Below are 20,534 nucleotides of genomic sequence, written 5' to 3' on the forward strand. Positions count from 1 at the left end.
TGTGAAGAAGGAGGGGGAAGGGGGGAGTGCAGCAGGGAAGGATCCTGGCCGCGTGCAGGAGTTTGTTAACCCCTTTCTGGATGATGAAGACCTCACAGAGCATTTGGACCTTTCCTGGAGGGGAGATGGAGTGGATGATAAAGAAGAAATGAGCAAGTGAATGACAGTTGGAGCAGTGAGTGAGGCTGGGAGAGTAAAGAAGAGGCCGGAAAGAGATGATGGAGTAGCTGGTTGCTGGACTCTTTTTGGTACAGCCATGGACAGAACCATGCTTCCTCGCGCCACAGAGGCTGCATGCAGGGGGGAGGCGATGGCTCAGAACTGAGAGGGTTCAGTTTTGGAGACCCCCCGGCCCCAGGGGGTAGACAAGTATGGGGGGGACAAGAGGTCCCGAGATGAGAAGAAAACTGTGCTTTTTTTGGAACTGGTCAAAGCACCCTTAAAAGGATAACCCTCGAAGCAGCTCTGATCCATGCACAGTGGTGAGAGCACTGGGCATGCAAGGAAGAGGTCACTGTGGCCCCAAGAAGGACTCCTCTCCTCTTGACGGACTGAAATTGAGTATTTACAGGGTGATGGATGGAGAGTTGAAATTTGGAAATGTGGTGGGGGGAGGAGGAAATGTTTTTGTGGCGTTTTCATTTTCTAGGTGTGTGTGTGCGTGTGTGTGTGTGTGTGTGGTTTTTTTTTTCCTTTTGTAGTTTAGTTAATAAACTTTTTTTTCTAAGGTAGAGGCCTGCTTTGCTTATTTCCTGGTCACATCTCACAGCAAACACCAGGGAAGTATATTTTCATGGGGCACTGGCATTGTGCCAGTGTCAAACCATGACAAGCACCTTCCAGTACTTACAGTGGGCCTACACAAAAAGTTGGAGAGGGCCTTTTCACAAGGGCATGTAGTGATAGGAAGGAGGGAATGACCTTAACATGCAGGAGGACAGGTTTAGATTAAATATTAGAATGAAATTCTTGACTGTGAGGGTGCTGAAATTCTTTACTGTGAGGGTACAGGTATGGGTTGCCCAGAGAGGCTGTGGATGCCTTATCTCTGAAAGTGTTCAAGGTTGGGCTGGATGGAACCTTCTAAGTGAACCATGTAGTGGGCAAAAACTAATACAAGAACAAACACACACATTTAGTTCCCCATATACGAGAAGTGGACATGGTAATTCAGTAACTAAAATTAAAAATTACTCATTATCAACTACAGATATATAGGCATTCACTAACCTCTCAAAAGACATTTGATATTAATCTGAAAATTTCAGATATAAAATCTAAAAAGAACATGAGCTTAAACTTCTTAGCAGCTTCTATGTCTTGTGCACCAACACTGCACACTAAAACAAACCAATTTTTTAACAGATTAATAGATTAAGTATGTAGAGCTAGAGCTCATTGGTATCTCATTATTCTGAAAGAAGATTACTCTGGTAACACTTCCATTATTGATTTAAATATACTTTGGAAGAAAAGCAAGATATCTTCTGCCACACAATAAATTAATTTTCCAAGGAATATGAAGCAACAGACTACAACAAACAGGAAACCAATCAATCAGAAGTGGTTAAGTTTTGATGAACACTGCAGGACCATATGAGCGACTAAAGTATCTTCCAACTCATGGTATCAAATCTGCTATTAAACCTAACACTGGGAACATCATAGAATCCTAGAATATTTTGGGTTGGAAGGGATCTTTACAGCTCATCTTGTCCAATCCCCCCTGCAATAAGCGGAGACATCTTTGACAACATCAGGTTGCTCAGAGTCCTGTCAAACACGAAGATGAATAGTTCCATGGATGCAAAAATTACCACTCTGAGCAACCTGTTCCAGTGTTTCACCAACCTTCATGATAAAAAATGCCTTACTTATATCTAGTCTGAATTGACTCTCTTTTAGTTTAAAAATATTACTCCTTGCCATATCACTACAGGCTCTAATTTCTTGTCCCCATCATTCCTATAAGGCTATTTTAAGTACTGGAAGGCCAAAATCAGCTATTCCTGGAGCGTACTGTTCTCCAGGCGGTACAGCCTCAACTCCCTCAGCCTGTCCTCACAGGAGAGGTGTTTTAATAAACTTGGTGTCTCTCTTCTGACCACTCCAACAATTCCATGTCCTTCCTGTGCTGGGAGCCCAGAGCTGATGCAGCACTGCAGGTGGGGTCTCAGCAGAGCAGAGCAGAGCAGAGGGGCAGAATCCCCTCCCTGGCCCTGCTGCCCACACTGCTCTGGATGCAGCCCAGGACACGTGTGGCTCTCTGGGCTGGGAGTGCCCATGGCTGGCTCATGTGCAGCCTCTCAGCCACCAGCACCCACAAGCCCTTCTGGGCAGGGCTCCTGGGATCTGTTCACCCCCAGCCTGTGCTCTGCCAGGGCTGCCCTGACCCACGTGCAGCACCTTGCACTTGGTCTTGTTGAACCTTACGAGGTTCACATGGGCCCATTCCTTGACCTCATCCTGGCTCCTCTTGGTGTTAGAGGCTGTTCAGGGAATACATTAAATTCTCATCTAAAGCCTTACTGGTCCTGACAGCTTTGTTTTTTGATGTTTTACACTAACTTTATTTTCAGTTAAAACTGAAGATTTGCAACTCGATGTAAGTGGTTTGGTCTTTTGTTTTTTTTTCACTGAATGTAAGTCAGAAAACAAAAATTATTACTTCTCCAAATATTGTGTTATTAAAAACTCTAAATTCTAAACTGAATTGATAAAGAAAAAATTAAAACAAATTCAGTGAGAAGCAGGTTAAAAAGCTGACTAGATAAGTTATTTAGGTAGCAGTGCAAAAAGAGCCATTGTAAAGAAGTTCCTGAGTGAATTAAAAAACTCTCACAAAGCATTGCTGTTTGAAAGAAAACCTGTTATTTGTACAAGACAGACTTGAATTCTAGATATCCCTCTACATTCTGATTCCAGGTGACAGAAATTAGCCACCAGAGGGAGCCCATATAATCTGGTAAAACAGACATCACTGTACAGATATATTTCAGATATACAATTAACTTTACTGTAAATGGTTTGCAGTTCTCATCAGTTCTTCATTTCTGATTCATTCTTATTTTTACAGATATAAATAAAAGCAAGTGAACTCTGCCATGAATAACTATAAATAGCTAGAATATACCGAAATAAATACTTTGTTATGCACTGCTGTTTTATTTTATCTGAAAGTACCCACCACCTCACTTACCATAATAACCCACAAATAATATGAAAATGATTAAAAAAGGCTTACATAGTCCTGGGGAATTTGAAAATATTGCTGTTAAACAGATTTTAAGTTACAACCAACAGTGACAGTTAAAACCAACAGTGACAAACAACAAATGCAGTTTTTCTGCATTTGTTTTGTAAGCCAAGTCAGTATCATTTTTTACACTGAATATTTAGTTTTTCTGAGGAGCCATCTCCTTCTTCAACCTAATTAATAAATACACCCCACAGACTTTCAGCATTTGTTCCATGAATTATCTTTTCACCGTGAACAGTACTCAGATGCAAAAAAGTGTGAGTTTAATCAAGAAAAAGCAGTCCTTAACAGTGGTTGTGTGTCCTTTTCATTCTCAGAAGACTGATACCTCACTTTGCCTTCCAAATCTTCTGATTTATCAAAGTTTTATGATTCTAAGTTAATAAAACAAATATATGAGAAGCAATAAGCATAATTAACATCATTAGAAGACTGTGTTGTTACTCTTTAACACTTCAAAACTTCTTGTGAATTTATATTCTTTTGCTGCTGAATTTGAGTATGCTTTCTCCCTGCACTATGACTGCTTGACAAAGTTCATATCAATAAGATAATTTAATACTGTAAAAGAAAATTGAAGGTGCGTATATTTACACACTAAATGTGCTATTGTTCCTTAAAATACTTGGCTTAACTTTCTTAGAATATATTTGGAGAAGTTTTATTTGTCCTCAGAGAACACAGATGGGATTTGAAGAACTGTAAAGCAGCAAGAATAAATGTGTGTAATTTCTCCATTAAAGTGTGCAATGTTCTAGGACAAATTAGCAAGAGTCTTTGTAACCCAGGCAGTCAGAACCTTAAATGCAAGATGGAGATCCCTCCCACGACATCTTGGCAACAGCTAATCCAAGAGGTCTGAACACCAAATTGTTACATGTCTTTGTCCTGTTTCAGACCAATTGAACTTGATACCCTAAAGTTTACACATTTTCTTTTTTGACCTTTACTGAGAAATTGATAAATACACAGGAAACTTTCAAAAATCGTTCCATATGTAATCTTACCTCAGCCCACTTGGATATCAGCATTACAGGATCACAGAAAGAATATGAAACAATGTTATGTTAAAAACACCTCAAGCACACATTGCAAGACACCTAATAGTATTTAACAATTCATTATAAATTTTCATTATCTACTCTCGTATATACATTCTTGCTCTAAGAAAAAAACATCTTTGTGCGCCTCTACTAGAAGACAGAGACGCTTGTGAGGACTCGTAGCATTGGAGGAAACAGTACTACTAATTCCTTATTTACACACCTAGTGACTGTATATTCATGCCAATATTAAAGTGACACTATATAGGCAGTACTGTGAGAATGACTTTTTATGCCAGTCCAGGAAAGTCTTACCACACCCAATCAACAGTACCTTCAGAAAGTACTATTCAATTTGCTTCTTACTAAAGAAGCAATACACATTATTGTATATTAAAATACATTTTATAAAAAAACAGATATTGTGTATCTATTAAAATCATAATTTGGTAAGCTGAACAAACTGATGCAACTGTTCCAATAGTTCAATAAGCAGCTTTATAGACATCTGCTCTTAATATGTTTATATTCAACAAAGTTCTGAAGTACAATCTATGCAGAATCACAGTTTGTACAAGAAACACATAGCAGACAACACACAGTTTACATAAGGAACTACAGCTTCTTGACCAATTTCCCTGATGTTCCAGGAAACTGCATAGTTTAGTTGTACAGACCAATAAACTACCAAGCATCATGAACACAAATACTACATGCGCATAATGAATTCTGCATTACCAATTTCTATGAACCATTTAATATCAAAGTTAATGAATACTAAGAATTTGAACATATGTTAAAAATACAGTACATTAACAAATACAGGTTTGACATTTCATTAGGAATGGAAATTTCCAGTTTTAAAGCTAACATTTCCTATTCTGTGAGTTTTAATTTCTTACCAGGTCTTTCCTTGCCAGTTCCTTTTGACTCAGCAAATTTCTGTATTAAACTCTCAACTGTAGTATTTGTCATGTTATTAATAAACTCTTCATGCACCTTCAAAAAAAAAGTTATTAACTTTAAGAAGTAGCTTTTGCAGTAGTTAAAATTCTTAATCCTTCCCCTAAAATACATTACAGGACTCAGAAAAATCAACAGATATTTTATCTAGGAAAACCTTCTCCTTTCTGTAGTATTAGCAAGTGTGGGTACACTACAAACAAAAAATGAAATGACAGATCTAGCTTTTACTTCTATTTCTTCCATATACTCGTGTATATATATATTTTTCTAAATTTGTTGGCAACATATCCCACTATAATGTCAGGAAGACAGGCAGTTTTTTCAGCCAGCACCAGTTTAGGGTGTGAACTGTTATTAATGTATTATCACAACTCCCACCTGCTTGAGTAAAAAGCCTTACTCTTGTAATAGTTCTGGTCTAGCAACATGTTGTTTTGCTCTAACAACACGCTGTGAATAGGTTTTTCCAACAAGGAAGGATGTGTATATACTTTAGAAATAAACAGCATCACCCTTGTGATGATCATTTATTAGCAGAGAACCTCAATACTAAAGTGTAAGCAAATAAAGTGACACCTCAAAAAAAAAAAGGACTCCTTATAAAGATTATTAATTAACTCAACTTCCATCTAAACAAAAGATATTATAAAAGCTTCTGTTACTAAATATCTTTTGCTGATAAAATCCAAGAGTACAAAATATTTAGAAACTTCTCAGACTGATATAATTTCTAGTTCTAATTAAAAAAGCAGTATCCTAAATCTGTGTGAAATGAGTGCTAAATTAATATCCAGGGAGCAGAATTTAGAAATACACTAAAAATTCTTCAACTTTTGAATTCTTCAAATTGTCCAAATATTTTTTTTCTTGATGACAAAATTTATCCAGTCTTATTTGGCAAACTTTGTGGCACTGAACTTAAAAATGCAAAAGGAAGCCATGGAAATTTGACCTTATGTTGAATTTCACAAAGACATATTCCATTTAACAGTTAAGGAAAAACAAAGCATGATCCAAATATAGTATAAAAATACCTCTCCTATTTGTAAATGAATCTCTTTTATGGTATTTGACAATGACTGTATAATCTCTTTCATTCGAAGAAGGTGCATTTCTTCAATGTCTTGAAATTTCTGCAAACAAATATAAGCAATCAATAATAATAAAAATATTTCCTGAAACACTGAATCTTAAATTTCAATAATACACTAAAATGAAAAAATAACAAATAAGCCTCTTTTTTTCCTCCACATCTTAAACCTAATAGTTACATTTAAGAAAGTAAGGTGCAGAATTCAGTTCTGAAATAATGCACTTTAGAAAGCAAGCAATCATTTCAGAATTATTATTGAACTTTTTTACTTACTGTTTGAACTTTCATCTAGCCCTTCAAAAAATATGATCTATTTCTACCAAAAGATGTTTAGAAGGTGTTCAAGTTTCCTCTCTTCTCCATAACTGAAGAGTCTTGTTTTTTCATCTAAACCAAGAAATCTTATGTCTGGATCTATTTTGCATTTTCTTTTTAGAATCATACATAATTTGTACAGTTTGTTCCTTTTTACCCAGGCTGTCAGCTGACAGCCATTTTAAAATCACTTCCAAAGTTTTCAATGGCCTCTTCCAGGCCAAAAATCAGAACTAAAAATGTTCTCATCCTCCCCAACAGTTTCAGCCATAACTGTCTTGAAATCTTTGTTTACTTCTGCTCTTCCCTAGTTCTCTGCCTATTTCTGTAACTACCCTTTCAAGCGTGTCCAAACTTCAGTGCGCCACTTAATCCTCTCTCCAATTAGCACAGGGTTCTGTGAAGATCCCAATCTTGAACATCCTGCTACTCTGATTCACAAACTATGACTCCCTGCATACAAGACACGTATCTCTAGCTTCTTAGAACCTCAATCTTCTGCCATACTTATGTACCTCCGTAGTCATCACTTATGGAGATTAAAATTATTTTCTTTTTCTTCAGCAGCCTTCATCTTAATTACAGAAGACACAGTCATCCTCTGTAGCCTACCCTAGGATTTTACTTCTTTTACTGGACATTGTAAGACAGATTTAATCTAAACCAACGGGAAGAAATGAAAATACTCACACTTCTCACTGATTTAGCTTTGAGAATTAATCAGCATCTTTTCAAATGAAATGTATGCTGAATTAAGACAATACAGGATGTGCTTCACAAGAAGTGGGCTTCCATAGATTCATGGATGTCATTTTTCCTATCACATCATCTTTAAAGTAGCCATTGTGCAACCAAATCCTGAACGCAGCTACACCATTATACTTAAAATAAATTCCACACGTACATCTTTAATTGGCAGAATGACAATTTCATTTCCAATATGGACAAATGTGGAAAGTTTACAAGTGTCCATAATAACATTAAGTGAAAATTACTTTCAATTTTAAGTAAAAGGACAGCTACAGTTAAGGAGCTAAGGACACTTAGACACTTTAAATGTAGCAAGAAATGGCATATGAATTGATACAAAGCACCTGAAATCTTCTAGAATATAGTCTTTTTAAAAAACCCCAGAAACTTCAACAGCTGTAATGGCTTTTCATAATCTCAGGTAAATCCTGGGTAGGCATTTTAACAAACTGTAACTTTAGTGTTTTAGTGGAATAATAATGAAAAGCCACAATGGATCCCAATATTAAAATTCCTGTAAATGAGTCCAGGGTGCCAAGCAATTCAGACATTTTTTCACATAAACACAATGCATACACAATACTTCCAGAAGTTCATTTTGCTTTCTGCCAAAAATTTCTTCAAAACACCTTCTAAAGTGCCAGCACAGTGTCACTGAAGGACAGTGCTATCACAACATACATAGTCAGTGTTTGCCTTTCAAACAAATCCATTTCCAAAGGGATTAGTTTTTTTAAATCTTCAATTTCAGATCACTCTAGAAATTAAATAGAATACATTAACCAACTTCAAAAGTAACTCATTTAATGCAACACTTACCTGTGCTGTTTCTGTCATTTTCAGTTCAAAATCAGATTTAAATGCAGCATACTTCTCCACATACAGTTTATAGGTATCTGTTGCTTTTTTAGATTTAACTGCTGCCTATAGATCAATACAAAAATGTGGCAAATGTCACATACAAGTTTTTAAAGTTAATACTAAAAGAAAGCTCAGGATGATCTCTAAAAATTATCAGGGGCATGCCAAAACAGAGACAAGTCACACCAAAATTTGAACACCAAATATCTCAGATAAGAGCAACTGGAGATTTTACTATATATAAATCACATACAAGCGTAACAAATTAACTCAACTAAATCCCTTCCCCTTATAAGCAATGCAAATTTTTTAAAATATTTATAACAATACTTACTTTGAAATAAAATTTTTATTGATGAAGACAACTCATTAGCTCTTGTCAAATAGGAACAACAAAGTTATATTTGCAACAGCAAAATAGGAAAAAAAGAAGGGTTAGAATATAGAGCAAACAGTTACAAGTGCAATTCTGAAAGAATCAATGGCAAAAACCCCATGATGCTGAAGTTCTCTTAGAAATGAAGAAAGAAACTCAGAAGTATGGGAGTTACATCAATGGATTAACAGATATTTGAAAGTGAAGCTAATGCAGAGTATAGTAAAGGTCACATTTAGGCCGGTCAGTGTTATTATTAATAGTACTTTGCAGATTTATACTTTTCATTATTTGTTGCTAATAAACCAAAATCATCTTTCTGGGAATTAAAGTAGAACATAAAACAAAATACAGGAAAATCTCAGTATTACATGGAGAACAAAACTAAATGAAGTGACTGATTGTGGTAGAGAAAAAGTTATTTTCAAAGTTTACAGCATGATGCATGAGATGAAGTCTTTCAAACCACTGATAATCTATTTCCAAATTAAATGCCAATGAAAATCATCTTGAGCACCATTTTCTTTCCAAGCTTCTTTATTCAACATGCTTACTATCTCTCAGAAATTTCCCATCATTTGTAACACAAAAGTATTCCTGAATTGTTAATAAGATCAGTAAAGAGAATTGTATATTTTCTATTTGTTCTAGTTGTAGCCCTCCTCCCCCTTACAAATCAATTTCATCTGTCAAACAGGAACTATTTTTTTACTTACAATTATTTGTAAAGCTCACTGCTATATATGATTTCAAATGAGTTAACAGAAAGATGCCCATTGGCAAAAGAGAGAGATTCTGCAATTTCCAAGAGAAAAATAACTGATAATCATGAGTAACAGTATACCATTAGCACTTCAAAGGAATAGGAATCAAAAGTAGTTGTCCAGTTACAAAGAAAGCCTAATCATATCTTAGTCACAAACTCTTCTAAACTCAGCATAACAGATTGTGAAAATACGTAAAATAACAAAAATATGGATTATTCAGAAAAGCTGTATCAAACCAATCAGTTTATTATCCTGAATTTTACTTCATCATTCTCACTCATTCACATTTACACAGGAAAATCACTGAGAAGCACAGAGTGCTATCATATTTCTCAAATGCCATTTACTATGCTGAAAATACAACATGCTCCCTGAAATCTTGCTTTTAAATTATGACCGCTTTGAAGATGATTCCAAATTTAATGACTAAAAAGGAAAGTAATGTCAACCTAAAACATGTAAAAATGGGGTTTTTTTTGGTAAAGCATTTTTAATTGAACCCTATGTGCAAGGGAGTTTGGCAAAACAAGAACATTCTCTATTTCCCATCATGTTTAATGATGATCAGAATGCCAGTATTACATGTTGAAGAGTAATTAAAATCTAAGTACTCAGAAGGACAGAAAAAATATAAAACACATGGACACTGTATGATTAACTAGTAATCTCTTCTGAAAATAGGATTTGACTATTCTCAGGTACAGCAATTGCTAGAATTGTATTTACAGTTTGTGAGCAGATTTACAGTATGTGAAAGAATAAGGATCAGCCAACTGATTTTTTGTTAAGTCACTATAAAAAGAGAAGTTTACATGTCAGAGAACAACAGGAAATTATTATGCAAGTCAGTATTAACTTCCAGTTACAATGAGACTTGAAAGGTCTCAGATACTTCCTTAGATTCTTCAATAAAGTATCTCTCCAAACATTTCACTTTGTGATAAACTCTTAGTATACTGGTGCAGATCCCTTGTTTTCTCAGAAAGCAGTGAATCTGTGATTTTGCCAGCAAGTAGTTTTCACGTTGCACTGAAAGTAATACATCTATTTTCTACCAAAGGAAGAATAAATTAATACTATTTTTGGTCACTCTGTTTACAAAATTGCAAGTGTAAATTTGAATAGAGGCATGACTGAAGAGATGTGACAGTGTCAGTTACCTACTCCCACTAGAAACATATTTTAAATACTTGCATTCAATTACTATTCAATTACATAATTGTATCTAAGGAAGATGCATAAAACAGTAAAAAAACTACCCTTCTCCTACAGTGCTTCCTCTTTCCCCCTTCCTCCTTCCCCATACAGACGTCTGTCATGCTGAATGTTTTTTTGTTTCCAAATGAAGGATAATGCTACATCTTAAAAAGCCTTCCCTCAAGTCAACCTTTCCCACTGAAACCCTATTTACAAGAATTTAGAAAAATTACACTTTGAACAGACTATCAAGAAAACACCTGCCAATACACATCTGATTCATGTCTAGAATCCAGCATGAACTCCCACTTGAGACAGAAGCTGGGGGGGAAAAAATCTAGATTTATACCAAGATAAAACAACTGAAACATAGTCAACAAAATAACTTTTGTCATCAGTGAAAAGACAATAACCAATACTATCTTCTCCATCAAGATAGCAGAACTAAAAGCAAAAACATCATTCTATCAAGAACAAAGTCCTACACAAACCAGTTAACTGAAATGGAAATAGGCAGAGGATTAACAATTTAATAAGAGAAGTTATAACTAGAGACAAGGAAAGGTGACTTCTTTCCTCTACTAGTTAGATTCCTGAAAATAGGAAAAAGTTACTATTTTCTCAGCAGGTCAAGGAAGGGGATCCTTCCCTTCTACTCAGCACTGGTGAGGCCCCACCCGGAGTAGTGTCTATTTCTGGAATTTTCATTGCAAGTGAGACATAGACATACTGGAGAGAGTCCAGTAAATGGGCATGAAAATGATGAAGGGACCGAAGCATCTGACCCATAAGAAAAAACAGACTGCTGGAACTGTTTAGCCTGGGGCAGGGAAGCTTGAGGGCAAATCTTACCAATAGATACAAATGCCTGGAGGGAGACTACATAGAAGACAAAGTCAGGCTTTTTTCAGTGGTGTCCAGTGATCAAACCAGAGAAAATGGGCACTAACAGAAAACAAAAAAGGTTCCATCCCTCTGAACAGCAGGAAACATCTTCCTGTGAAGGTGATTGAGCCCTGGTACAGGTTGCCCAAAGACACCATGGGATCTCCATCCTTGAAGATACTAGAAAGCAGTCTAGACAAGGTCTTGAGTAACAGGCTTAAGATGGCCCTGCCTGAGCATGAGGAACAGAGAGGATAACTTTCCTGTCAACCCTAGATATTGAGTGATTCTGTGAATGGATCAATCCCCCATCACAACCCAAGGACAGTACTAAATACACCTCAAGATACTAATTGTATCGACTCATTGCCAAGATCCCTTGAATCTCTGGTCCATGAGATTGGAACCTTTTAAAACAGTAGTGAAAGTGTTGATAACATTTTCTTTATTGAACAGACTTCAAATACTCATGTACTCAGCTACTTTATCTCTTTGCAGGGATAACACAATTATTCCTGAGTTCAGTTACAAGGGCATTTAGCATTCACATAGGAAAATATATTCAAAAATGCAAGAGATGCTAAAACAATTGGGCACAATTTCTGTTAAAGACACTACACAAAACTATCATTTGATGCAGATATTTACAAAGTGAAGAATTAGAACTACAGTACAGTAAGAACAGACAAGGAAATAAGTGTAAACAATACATATCTAGATATTCACAATATCATGCATATTGCAAAATAGTCACAACTTTCAACTATGTTTAATCCTTTCTGAGCATTCCACTAACAAATACAAGGTGAACATGTATGACAATTAGTAGCACTGTGGGAAATGGAAAGATAGAAACTTCCACAGATACAGGGGGATTTGATCTGCAGCCTTGGAAGGAGCTTGGATTGATGTAAGAAAAAAGTACATAGAAATTAAGTAGAAAAATCATAAACTTATGTCTCTACAGTTGTAAGTAAGAATATACCTTAAGTAAGAAACTGTATTGGGTAAGATGGTGAAGGGTCTGTAGGAGAGTAATATAATTGTATAGAGTAAGTTAAGAGTTTAAAAGTTACAAAGAGTTAAAAGTTTAGAGTTTAAAAGTTATAAAAGGGTAAAAGTATCTGCAGTGCAGTAGAAGCGAGTAAAGGTGATAGGTTAGAAAAGCAAAATAAACCTTGTGGCAACTGTATATTGGTTTAGAAAGTTATATATTGTCTTGTAACAAAGAACTTGTGACTACTGAGCTATGGCCAACAGCTTGCTCCTTTAAAATCTCATGACCTCTGAGACTGATGTTTATCTGAGCAATATGTTGTTTCTTAGCCCAATGGTGGTCCCATTCCTTCATTAGAAGTGGTGATAATAATATAGCACAATTAAAGAAAGATGTGACAGCTACCTTTTCAATTTCTCTCTGTGTTGCTCCTTCCTTTTTCAAGCGTTCTTGTTCCACACACTTTGCATTGTAGTTTTCTTTTGATTTCTGCAAGGCCTGAGTGATACTTTGAATATTTTGCACTGCTTCCAAAGTTCCTGAAACATCTTCTTTAGTCTGCCAAATATCATATGATTGTCAAAACCAAACCATTTTAATGTTAACAAGTCACTGGGCATACATAAGAAAAAGAATTAATAACCTTTTTGTAAGCTTTGATCTGTTCATCCCCATACTTGTGAACTTCTTTTATTAGCTCTTGTAATCTCCGCACAAGATCCAAGTGACAGCTTGCTAGTTTTTCTGTTGAGGTTTTGAAAACATCCCAAACTGGCGCAAATGTCCTGGATTGAGGAAAATAATGTTAATCTGTTTTTTCTTTTCTTTCAGTTGGCAATTTTTTTAGTAGTGCTACAGAATAATCAGTAAGTTGACAGTTCACTTCTCCTCCTAAAATTGAACAAACAAAACATCCAATATTTTACTTGTATTGGCTCTAATAAGTAAAACACTGCAAATTTTATTTAACACTATGATGAGCACACAACAATGCCAAGCATCAAGATGGTGCAAGAACAGCTTAAAATAATTTAACATGTAGTAAATACTATTATGTGCATACTTGAACAGAGTGAACAAATCAGGAATTCCATCATTAGTTACATTTCTAGTTGTCTTACATCATTGCAGCCACAAGATGGAGAAAAAATATTGGCAAAGATGGTCTGCCACTAAAAAGGATTTACTGATTAACGAAGATGAACAAAGAGGTGGGATCATTTCTCAGATTCACATTTCTGTGCTGAAAGGACTTTCTCCAAGCGTTCCAAAGACATACTTCTGCCTTGCTATTCTGGTTAATGCTGCTAAAAATCAATACTAACCATAGGCTTTAAAGCTCTTATGTTCAAAGGTTCTGTATCTGCCTGTTAATTTAAAGAGCAAAAACAACTATTATCAAATTATTCACTGATGAAAGCTCCCCACATTTCTAGATTACATTACTATAAATTAAAAAAAAAAATCTAGTTTTTCTCAGAAGTCTGAGTTTTCATTGGCCTAATCTATCTAATGGAAAAGTATCCATTAAACATTCTAGTTTTTAAAAACATACCAGGAGTATAAAACTTCCATTTAACTATGGAAAAAATCTATGGAAAAAGTTTCATTCTGAACATCTCTGAGAACAGGTAACACTCTAAAAACCAGAAATAAAATAAATAAATAAATTCATTGCCATATTTGCAGGCCATATGTTCTCTCTTCAAAATAATTTCCATACACTTGAGAGGACATAATAGAAGTAGCTATGTCTGAAAAGAACTCTGCTTTAAACACAGAAGACAGTTTATCTGTGTTTAGGCTTTGGTTTTTTTCTTCAGTTCAAAGAACTGTGCTGTCTTTGCACGAATTTTTGCATGGTTACTAAAGACCTAACAACCATTTGTAAAGGTAAAGTTATACTAATCTTCAACATCATCAATAAAATATTCAGAATCAGACTTGACTCTTACCATGTATACAGTGACTTATTTCTCTCTTATGTACACTTACTTACCCAAGTTGTGTGTAATTGCTTGCTGATTTGGCTAGTTTTGTCATCGACCTTGAATATGTCTCCTCTATTGTTGCCCTGCCAAAGAAAGCCACGAAAAGCACAATCAAAATTTTGAAGGTAAGAAGAAGACTGAATACGCATTCTAAAGGTAAAAACCAGAACAATTTTTACGTGAGCTAAAAATTATTCCATTTACACGATCTCTCAGAAGCTGTACATACATTGTAAAATATCCATCAGTATATTTTAAAAAATAATCTAAGAACCCTGTGACAAAATACTGCAGGGAGAAGAACAAGTCAAACTCAGAAACAAAAAATATTTACAGAGCATTCATGTAAAACAAAAAGAGGTCTTGTTTAGTCTTATTGTTGGGGGTAGGCTGTTCTTTCCTTTAGGTTCTTCACACAGTAATATTTGAATTTAGAAACTACACAAAGTGTTCTAATATCTTCCTTCACTCGAACATACAATTTCACTTGTCTTTTAGAGATGCAAAAACCAAGGGTTGGCACAGATTCCCTCCTCAGAGCCTCTGCAGGGACAATTGGCATGGAATCACCTATTACAGCAGTGACTCCCTGAAAGTCCTTCCCTATTAATCTTCCTCACCCTCCTATCATTAAAAGTACACAGTATTTTAATTTTTCACCTTAAACAATATTCACTATATAGTGTCAACTTAGATTAGGAAGCATCCTAGATATGAGTAAATACTGTAATTGTCTTTTCTTGAAAAACTTGGAGCAATTTCTTTCCTGCTGTGTAATACCTTTACCAGGACACGAGAGAAGAAAAAAAGGCAGATGAAGAATTCATCCCTCTCTGAAATTATACCATGACTATAACCTGAGACAGAAGTTTTCTTTTCTCCTGCACAACAACAGTTTACAAGCAAAAAGAATTGTCTTGTTTAAAAATGAAAACAAAGTAGGGGTATTCACATGAAACAGAAGAGCATGTGTTAAAACCTACTGAACTTACAAAATAACCATCCAGTTAGTTAGCTGGAAAACTATCTGGAGAAGGTGATTAAACTGCAACATGCAACAGATAAATTTAATTTTGAATATTATCTACTGCAAAGTTATTCACCATAAAAGAAAGTCAATTCACTTTATCCTTGTTCCACATATGATCATATCTTAGATGGTAAGAAAAAGTTCAACTTTCCAAGGCTTGGAAATCTTGCACAGTGCACAACGTCAAGCACACATGCACCAAGCATAGACAATGATTTTTTTTTTAAATTGCCACGGTGAACAATGTATTTTGACTAATAGTCTGTATAGTCTATCCAAGTTTTCCAGATTTTATAACTCAGTGACTTACTTTTCCTGTTTAAACACAAGAATTTTGACCAAAATCCATATCACTTTTCTTTGAACCAATTTACAGCATACTTCCCTGAACTATCTCCACAAAACTGGAGTTCTGCAATTCACTACAGAGTATTAACAGACATCAGTAAAAAAGACTAAGAACTGAAAAATGACCAATTAGTACATTTGTCGTATCAACTGACTTGGCAGAGCACTCTGTTGTACAGGTAACAGACTATGATTTTCTTAGTAAATTAATTTTCACTCATTTGAATGTGTGCCTTTGCCTGGGATCTGCCAAACATTTAAAAGTTAAATGGAAACATAGCCATTATTAGTTTCATCTGATCTAGAAGATTTTTTCTATGATGCTTACAGGCAATCAGTGCAGGAAAACATTAGAAAAATTCCTGGAGAAAAAACAACACATTTCTGTAACTACATCTCTCCTAGAAAAGTAGCATGATTTCTTAGATATAAGAAGTTTCGATTTTAAATGCATGCAAACACATGACAGTTCACCAACAAAATCTTCCACAAATATAAAGGAAAAGAAAAAAAACAACTATGCAGGCAGCTCAACCTTCTTATTTTGACTTCTTTAACAAACAAAAATTTCTACATGCTTTACAAGTGAAGCACGGCCTTTATTCAAGGCCAGGTTGGAAGGGGCATTGGGCAATCTGGTCTAGTGCAAGATGTCCCTGACGACAACAGGGGAGGTTGGAACTTGATCATATTGAAGATCCTTCCTAATCCAAACCATTCTATGATTTGATGATTTTAAGAACTGGTGTCTAACCTTTCAGCAGATAGATAACCTGTCGCACTCACGATTTACCAACATTAAGCAGACTGCCTGCCAGAAAACTCACTTCTTCAGATGACAAACCTCTGAACCACAGATCCAATTGCTCTTGGTTCTTTTAATACGTGACCAGTAACAATACTGTGTCACCGAACACAGACAAGGAAGAAAACTTCTGGTCCTTCTAGGATATCAGGCAGGAATGGCAGATACAGCATAGAAATATTATTACAAATTAATATGTTTCAAATGCTTGTTTTTCTCAGCAAAAAAACTTCACAATCTCAGAATGTTCTTACAGAAATTTTGAAATATCTTTTAAAGAAATAGTTAAGATTACAATAATTTTAAAAGTTATTCCATATCTTACACATTTTTTCATTACCATTTCTAAGGCTGGAGAAAAGGAAACAATAATTTTCCCCAATTAGGCTACACATAACCAAAACACTATTCTGAACAGCGCAAGCAACAGAGATGGGCTTCACAAACACATGTTTTTGTGCCCTAAGCAGTCTGTATATCCAAACACACTGACCCATCTCTTCTTTCCATGCAAAATCACTTCATAAAAAGTATATTTTCTGACTAGTCTGGAGACTCCAGCAAACCCAGGTGACCAGATGACTGCTCTACCTAGAAAGGGTAAGTACTCCAACTTGTTAAAAGTATTACCACCAACTCAGATCTGTCTCTGCCTATTCAACAGTTTTCACCCTCTTATGTATCCACTTCTGAAAAAAAAAGACAGAAAACAGCCAATGTGTAAAAAGGAACGGAAAAACAGATTTGAAATTCAAATGCATGTGAATTTCGTTTTCATAGGGAAGAGTTCAGAAATCAGGTACAAAAAAGCCAAGGCATAAAAACACTAGATCTAGATGGCTCCTAATATATGTTGCCCATTCACTTAAAATATTCCCAGCAGAAGACAGTACTGTAAAACAGTATTCAGACTATAAGCCACAGAAGGAGGAGAACAGATAACTGTGTGCATCATCTCTTAACTTCTTTGCAATTAACAAATATGCAAAAGAGATTACGGACAAGACAACTGAACCATTGTAAAATACTGCTCAAATACTGTCTAATCCAATTTCTTTTTGAGACCAAGAATTTGGCCCATGTGAAAAAATGTGTTCTATTGAACTATTTTTATTTTCCAGGAAGTTGAATGACATCCCACAGTAACTTCACAACAGCAGCAAAGGGCTTCACTGCACACATCTGGACTCTCAAATATTTTTATTAAAGGACACCAAGCATTTGAAGTCTCTCTATTTCTTTGAATCTAAACTATATGTCACAAACTACTGCTAGCTTAGGCTGTGATTGATCATTCATCCCTTATGGAAAAGAAGTATCAATTTGTTCCTCAACTGCTTTTTGTTAATTGTAGCCTGGCTTATCAAGAGGCAGCTGAAAAACAGGGCTGAAGAATACAAAACGCAGGTTTAATATCCCAATGGAATATAATGGAAGTCACTAGAAAGGACTGAATTTAGTGCAACTGATCTGCATCATTGACATGGGCAACTTACCCTTAAGGAAAAATAGTGCAGCTTTGTCAAGTAAATTGCAATATAGCACTCAGATTCTATCTTAGTGGTTAATGAGAACTGAATTTTTTCATAGATCTTACAAAAAATGCTGTAAGATGGCTGCATATCTCTTTGGCACATCCTGATCCATGCACAGAAAAAAGCATTTCTTGAACTCTCACTGAGGATAAAGTACCCATGGGGATCCTCATGTATTCATATACGGTCATTAATCTCTAAATGTTATTTAACACACTAGAAATAATTGGCAGAAACTTGAGCTGAAACATTTTAACATGCGGAAAAAGGTTCAAATATTTTCTTTGCTGACTGCAAAGGCTCATAACTTAAAAGTTATTTTAAAATAATTATTTAATTTCAAAAATATTGAAATTAAAAATTTAATTTACAGAAGCTTATAGATAAAAAAACCAGAATGCCATATTATTTTTACTAGGGATTTTGTGCAGAAAGAACTGTCAAGTTTTACTTATGTCAGTATTATAAAGCAAAGAAACCAAGTCAGATACAGTAGCAAGTTATTTTTTACCCATTTATGTAAGACCTTTCACCTTAGCACCAATATGAATAAATGGAGCATGTCCAAAGAATACAACATACAGGAGACAAGAAGCAGAGACGGTTTCTCATCTAAATATGGAGGTAAATCTAAACACAGAGGTTGTAAAACCAATAAACTTAAATGTGTCCAGGTAAGGTACAGCTTAGGTCCATCATGTGCTGGTATAAAAACGGAATGATTCCAAAAATTAAAGAAGCTATCCAAGGAAACATTCAAGAACTCAGATGATAAGAAGCAAATATTAAAAGTGCAAGTTTGTGAAGCATTAAGCATTTATACTAGATGTGAACAGTGTGATATCCCTCTGCTCAATCCAACTCAGGATTTCACTAGAACCCTTTGTGGCTTCATAATTCATTCTCTGATACTGGGGACTTGAAAAACAGAAGATTCCTTGGTTGTGTAGTCTTTACAAAAGGAGACATCACATTTGGACTCTGGAACTCACCCTTTTCAACTTAGTGAAATGGTTTTTTTGGTCATTTTCTCCAATTCACTTTGAAATGGCGCTAACGTTAGTGCAATGGAGTATCTGTCAGATTTGTGGTGGTTATATTTTGTGGAAATTTGAAAGTACTTTTTAAATTGAGATCTATTTGAGGCCAAAACTTAAATTTTGAAGAATTCCAGTTTGACAGCTTCTACTGCAAGAAGCCAGCTGTGAAACAGGTCCTCAATCAGTTCCTTGCAACTATTTTACATGTGTTATCTAGTGTCAGTAACAAAGGAAAGGCAAAATTCCGAAGTAGGCATATAAGTAATTTTGTTCAGAAGGGAAATCTGTATGTTCAGCGCAGCAGTCTTCTTTTACAAATAACTAAATGCAGCACTAGATCACCAGTTTTGAAAGTTGTCATATTTTCAGATTTCAGTCCTGTTCCTTCCATCCAATATAGAAGAACTTGTGTTATTTTCTGCATATTATTTTCTTGTCCCTATGTATTATTCTCTTTCTTTAACAAACCTGTCTCAGCTTCTGAAAGTATAACTTTTTAAAGTTTATACCAGCAGTTGCTAATAGCCTAATTCCAAATCTATAGTAACAACTTTGTAAGCCTAATAATTTTTGCAACTTTAACTTATCATTTTTCTTCCTTTTTCTTCCAAACGAAAAATTGGGATTGATTTAAATAAACTGCTGGACACCTAATATGACACTTCTAGATTTTTATTCTCATCTTTTAAATGAAACCTGAAAAATTAGAAGCTCATTATTAACTGATGCTTAAGAGTTCCTATTCCGTTCTAAACTAATGAAATAAGTATAGACATTCCTGTAGAATGTGAGAGGTATATTAAAATGATAATTGAATTTTGTTTACATATTTTGCACGCTACTATTAAACACAATGACAAACAATAAAACCTACAAATGCTATATTAAAAATATAGGATGAATACTTACCTTTCTCTAATAAAATCTGCTAAGTCCTTTGTTGACAAATGTCCATGTTTCATATTGTGATAGAGGACATCAAAGCCATTGTTCCTTTCTCCCTAAAGATAAACAGAAAATAAACTATGAAACACAACATGCTGAACCTATGCATTTTCATAACTGTTTTTCATTTTAATCCCCTCATCAGAAGTTTTTTTTTTTAATGCTTCTGCTCTTTAGCAATTGCTGTTAGTTCCCATGAATCCCGTATGTGTAAACTAAACTAAGATCACCTCAGCTGCTACCAGTACCATTCTATCCATATATTTCTAGGCTATAGTCAAAGACATTTCTGTTGTAGATTTCTAGGGGTCTTGTATTCTTTTACTTCCCA

General features: G+C 35.2%; 1 protein-coding gene across 3 annotated transcripts in view; it reads right to left on the minus strand.

The window, feature by feature from the left end:
* Positions 1 to 20,254, minus strand: part of FCHO2 (FCH and mu domain containing endocytic adaptor 2) — a 74,294-nt gene extending 54,040 nt beyond the window's left edge. For all 3 annotated transcript variants that reach the window (XM_031062995.1, XM_031062997.1, XM_031062996.1), the window contains exons 1-7: positions 20,168 to 20,254; positions 14,509 to 14,583; positions 13,153 to 13,294; positions 12,915 to 13,067; positions 8,246 to 8,350; positions 6,303 to 6,401; positions 5,205 to 5,301 (exon numbers count right to left, since the gene is read on the minus strand). In XM_031062995.1, the coding sequence (XP_030918855.1) occupies positions 5,205 to 5,301; positions 6,303 to 6,401; positions 8,246 to 8,350; positions 12,915 to 13,067; positions 13,153 to 13,294; positions 14,509 to 14,583; positions 20,168 to 20,220 (724 nt within the window). In that variant the 5' untranslated portion in view covers positions 20,221 to 20,254. The remainder of the gene's footprint in view (positions 1 to 5,204; positions 5,302 to 6,302; positions 6,402 to 8,245; positions 8,351 to 12,914; positions 13,068 to 13,152; positions 13,295 to 14,508; positions 14,584 to 20,167) is intronic.
* Between the last annotated feature and the right edge of the window lie 280 nt (positions 20,255 to 20,534).

This window comes from Geospiza fortis, unplaced genomic scaffold (assembly GCF_000277835.1).
Source record: "Geospiza fortis unplaced genomic scaffold, GeoFor_1.0 scaffold246, whole genome shotgun sequence".
NCBI classification, from domain to species: Eukaryota; Metazoa; Chordata; class Aves; order Passeriformes; family Thraupidae; genus Geospiza; species Geospiza fortis.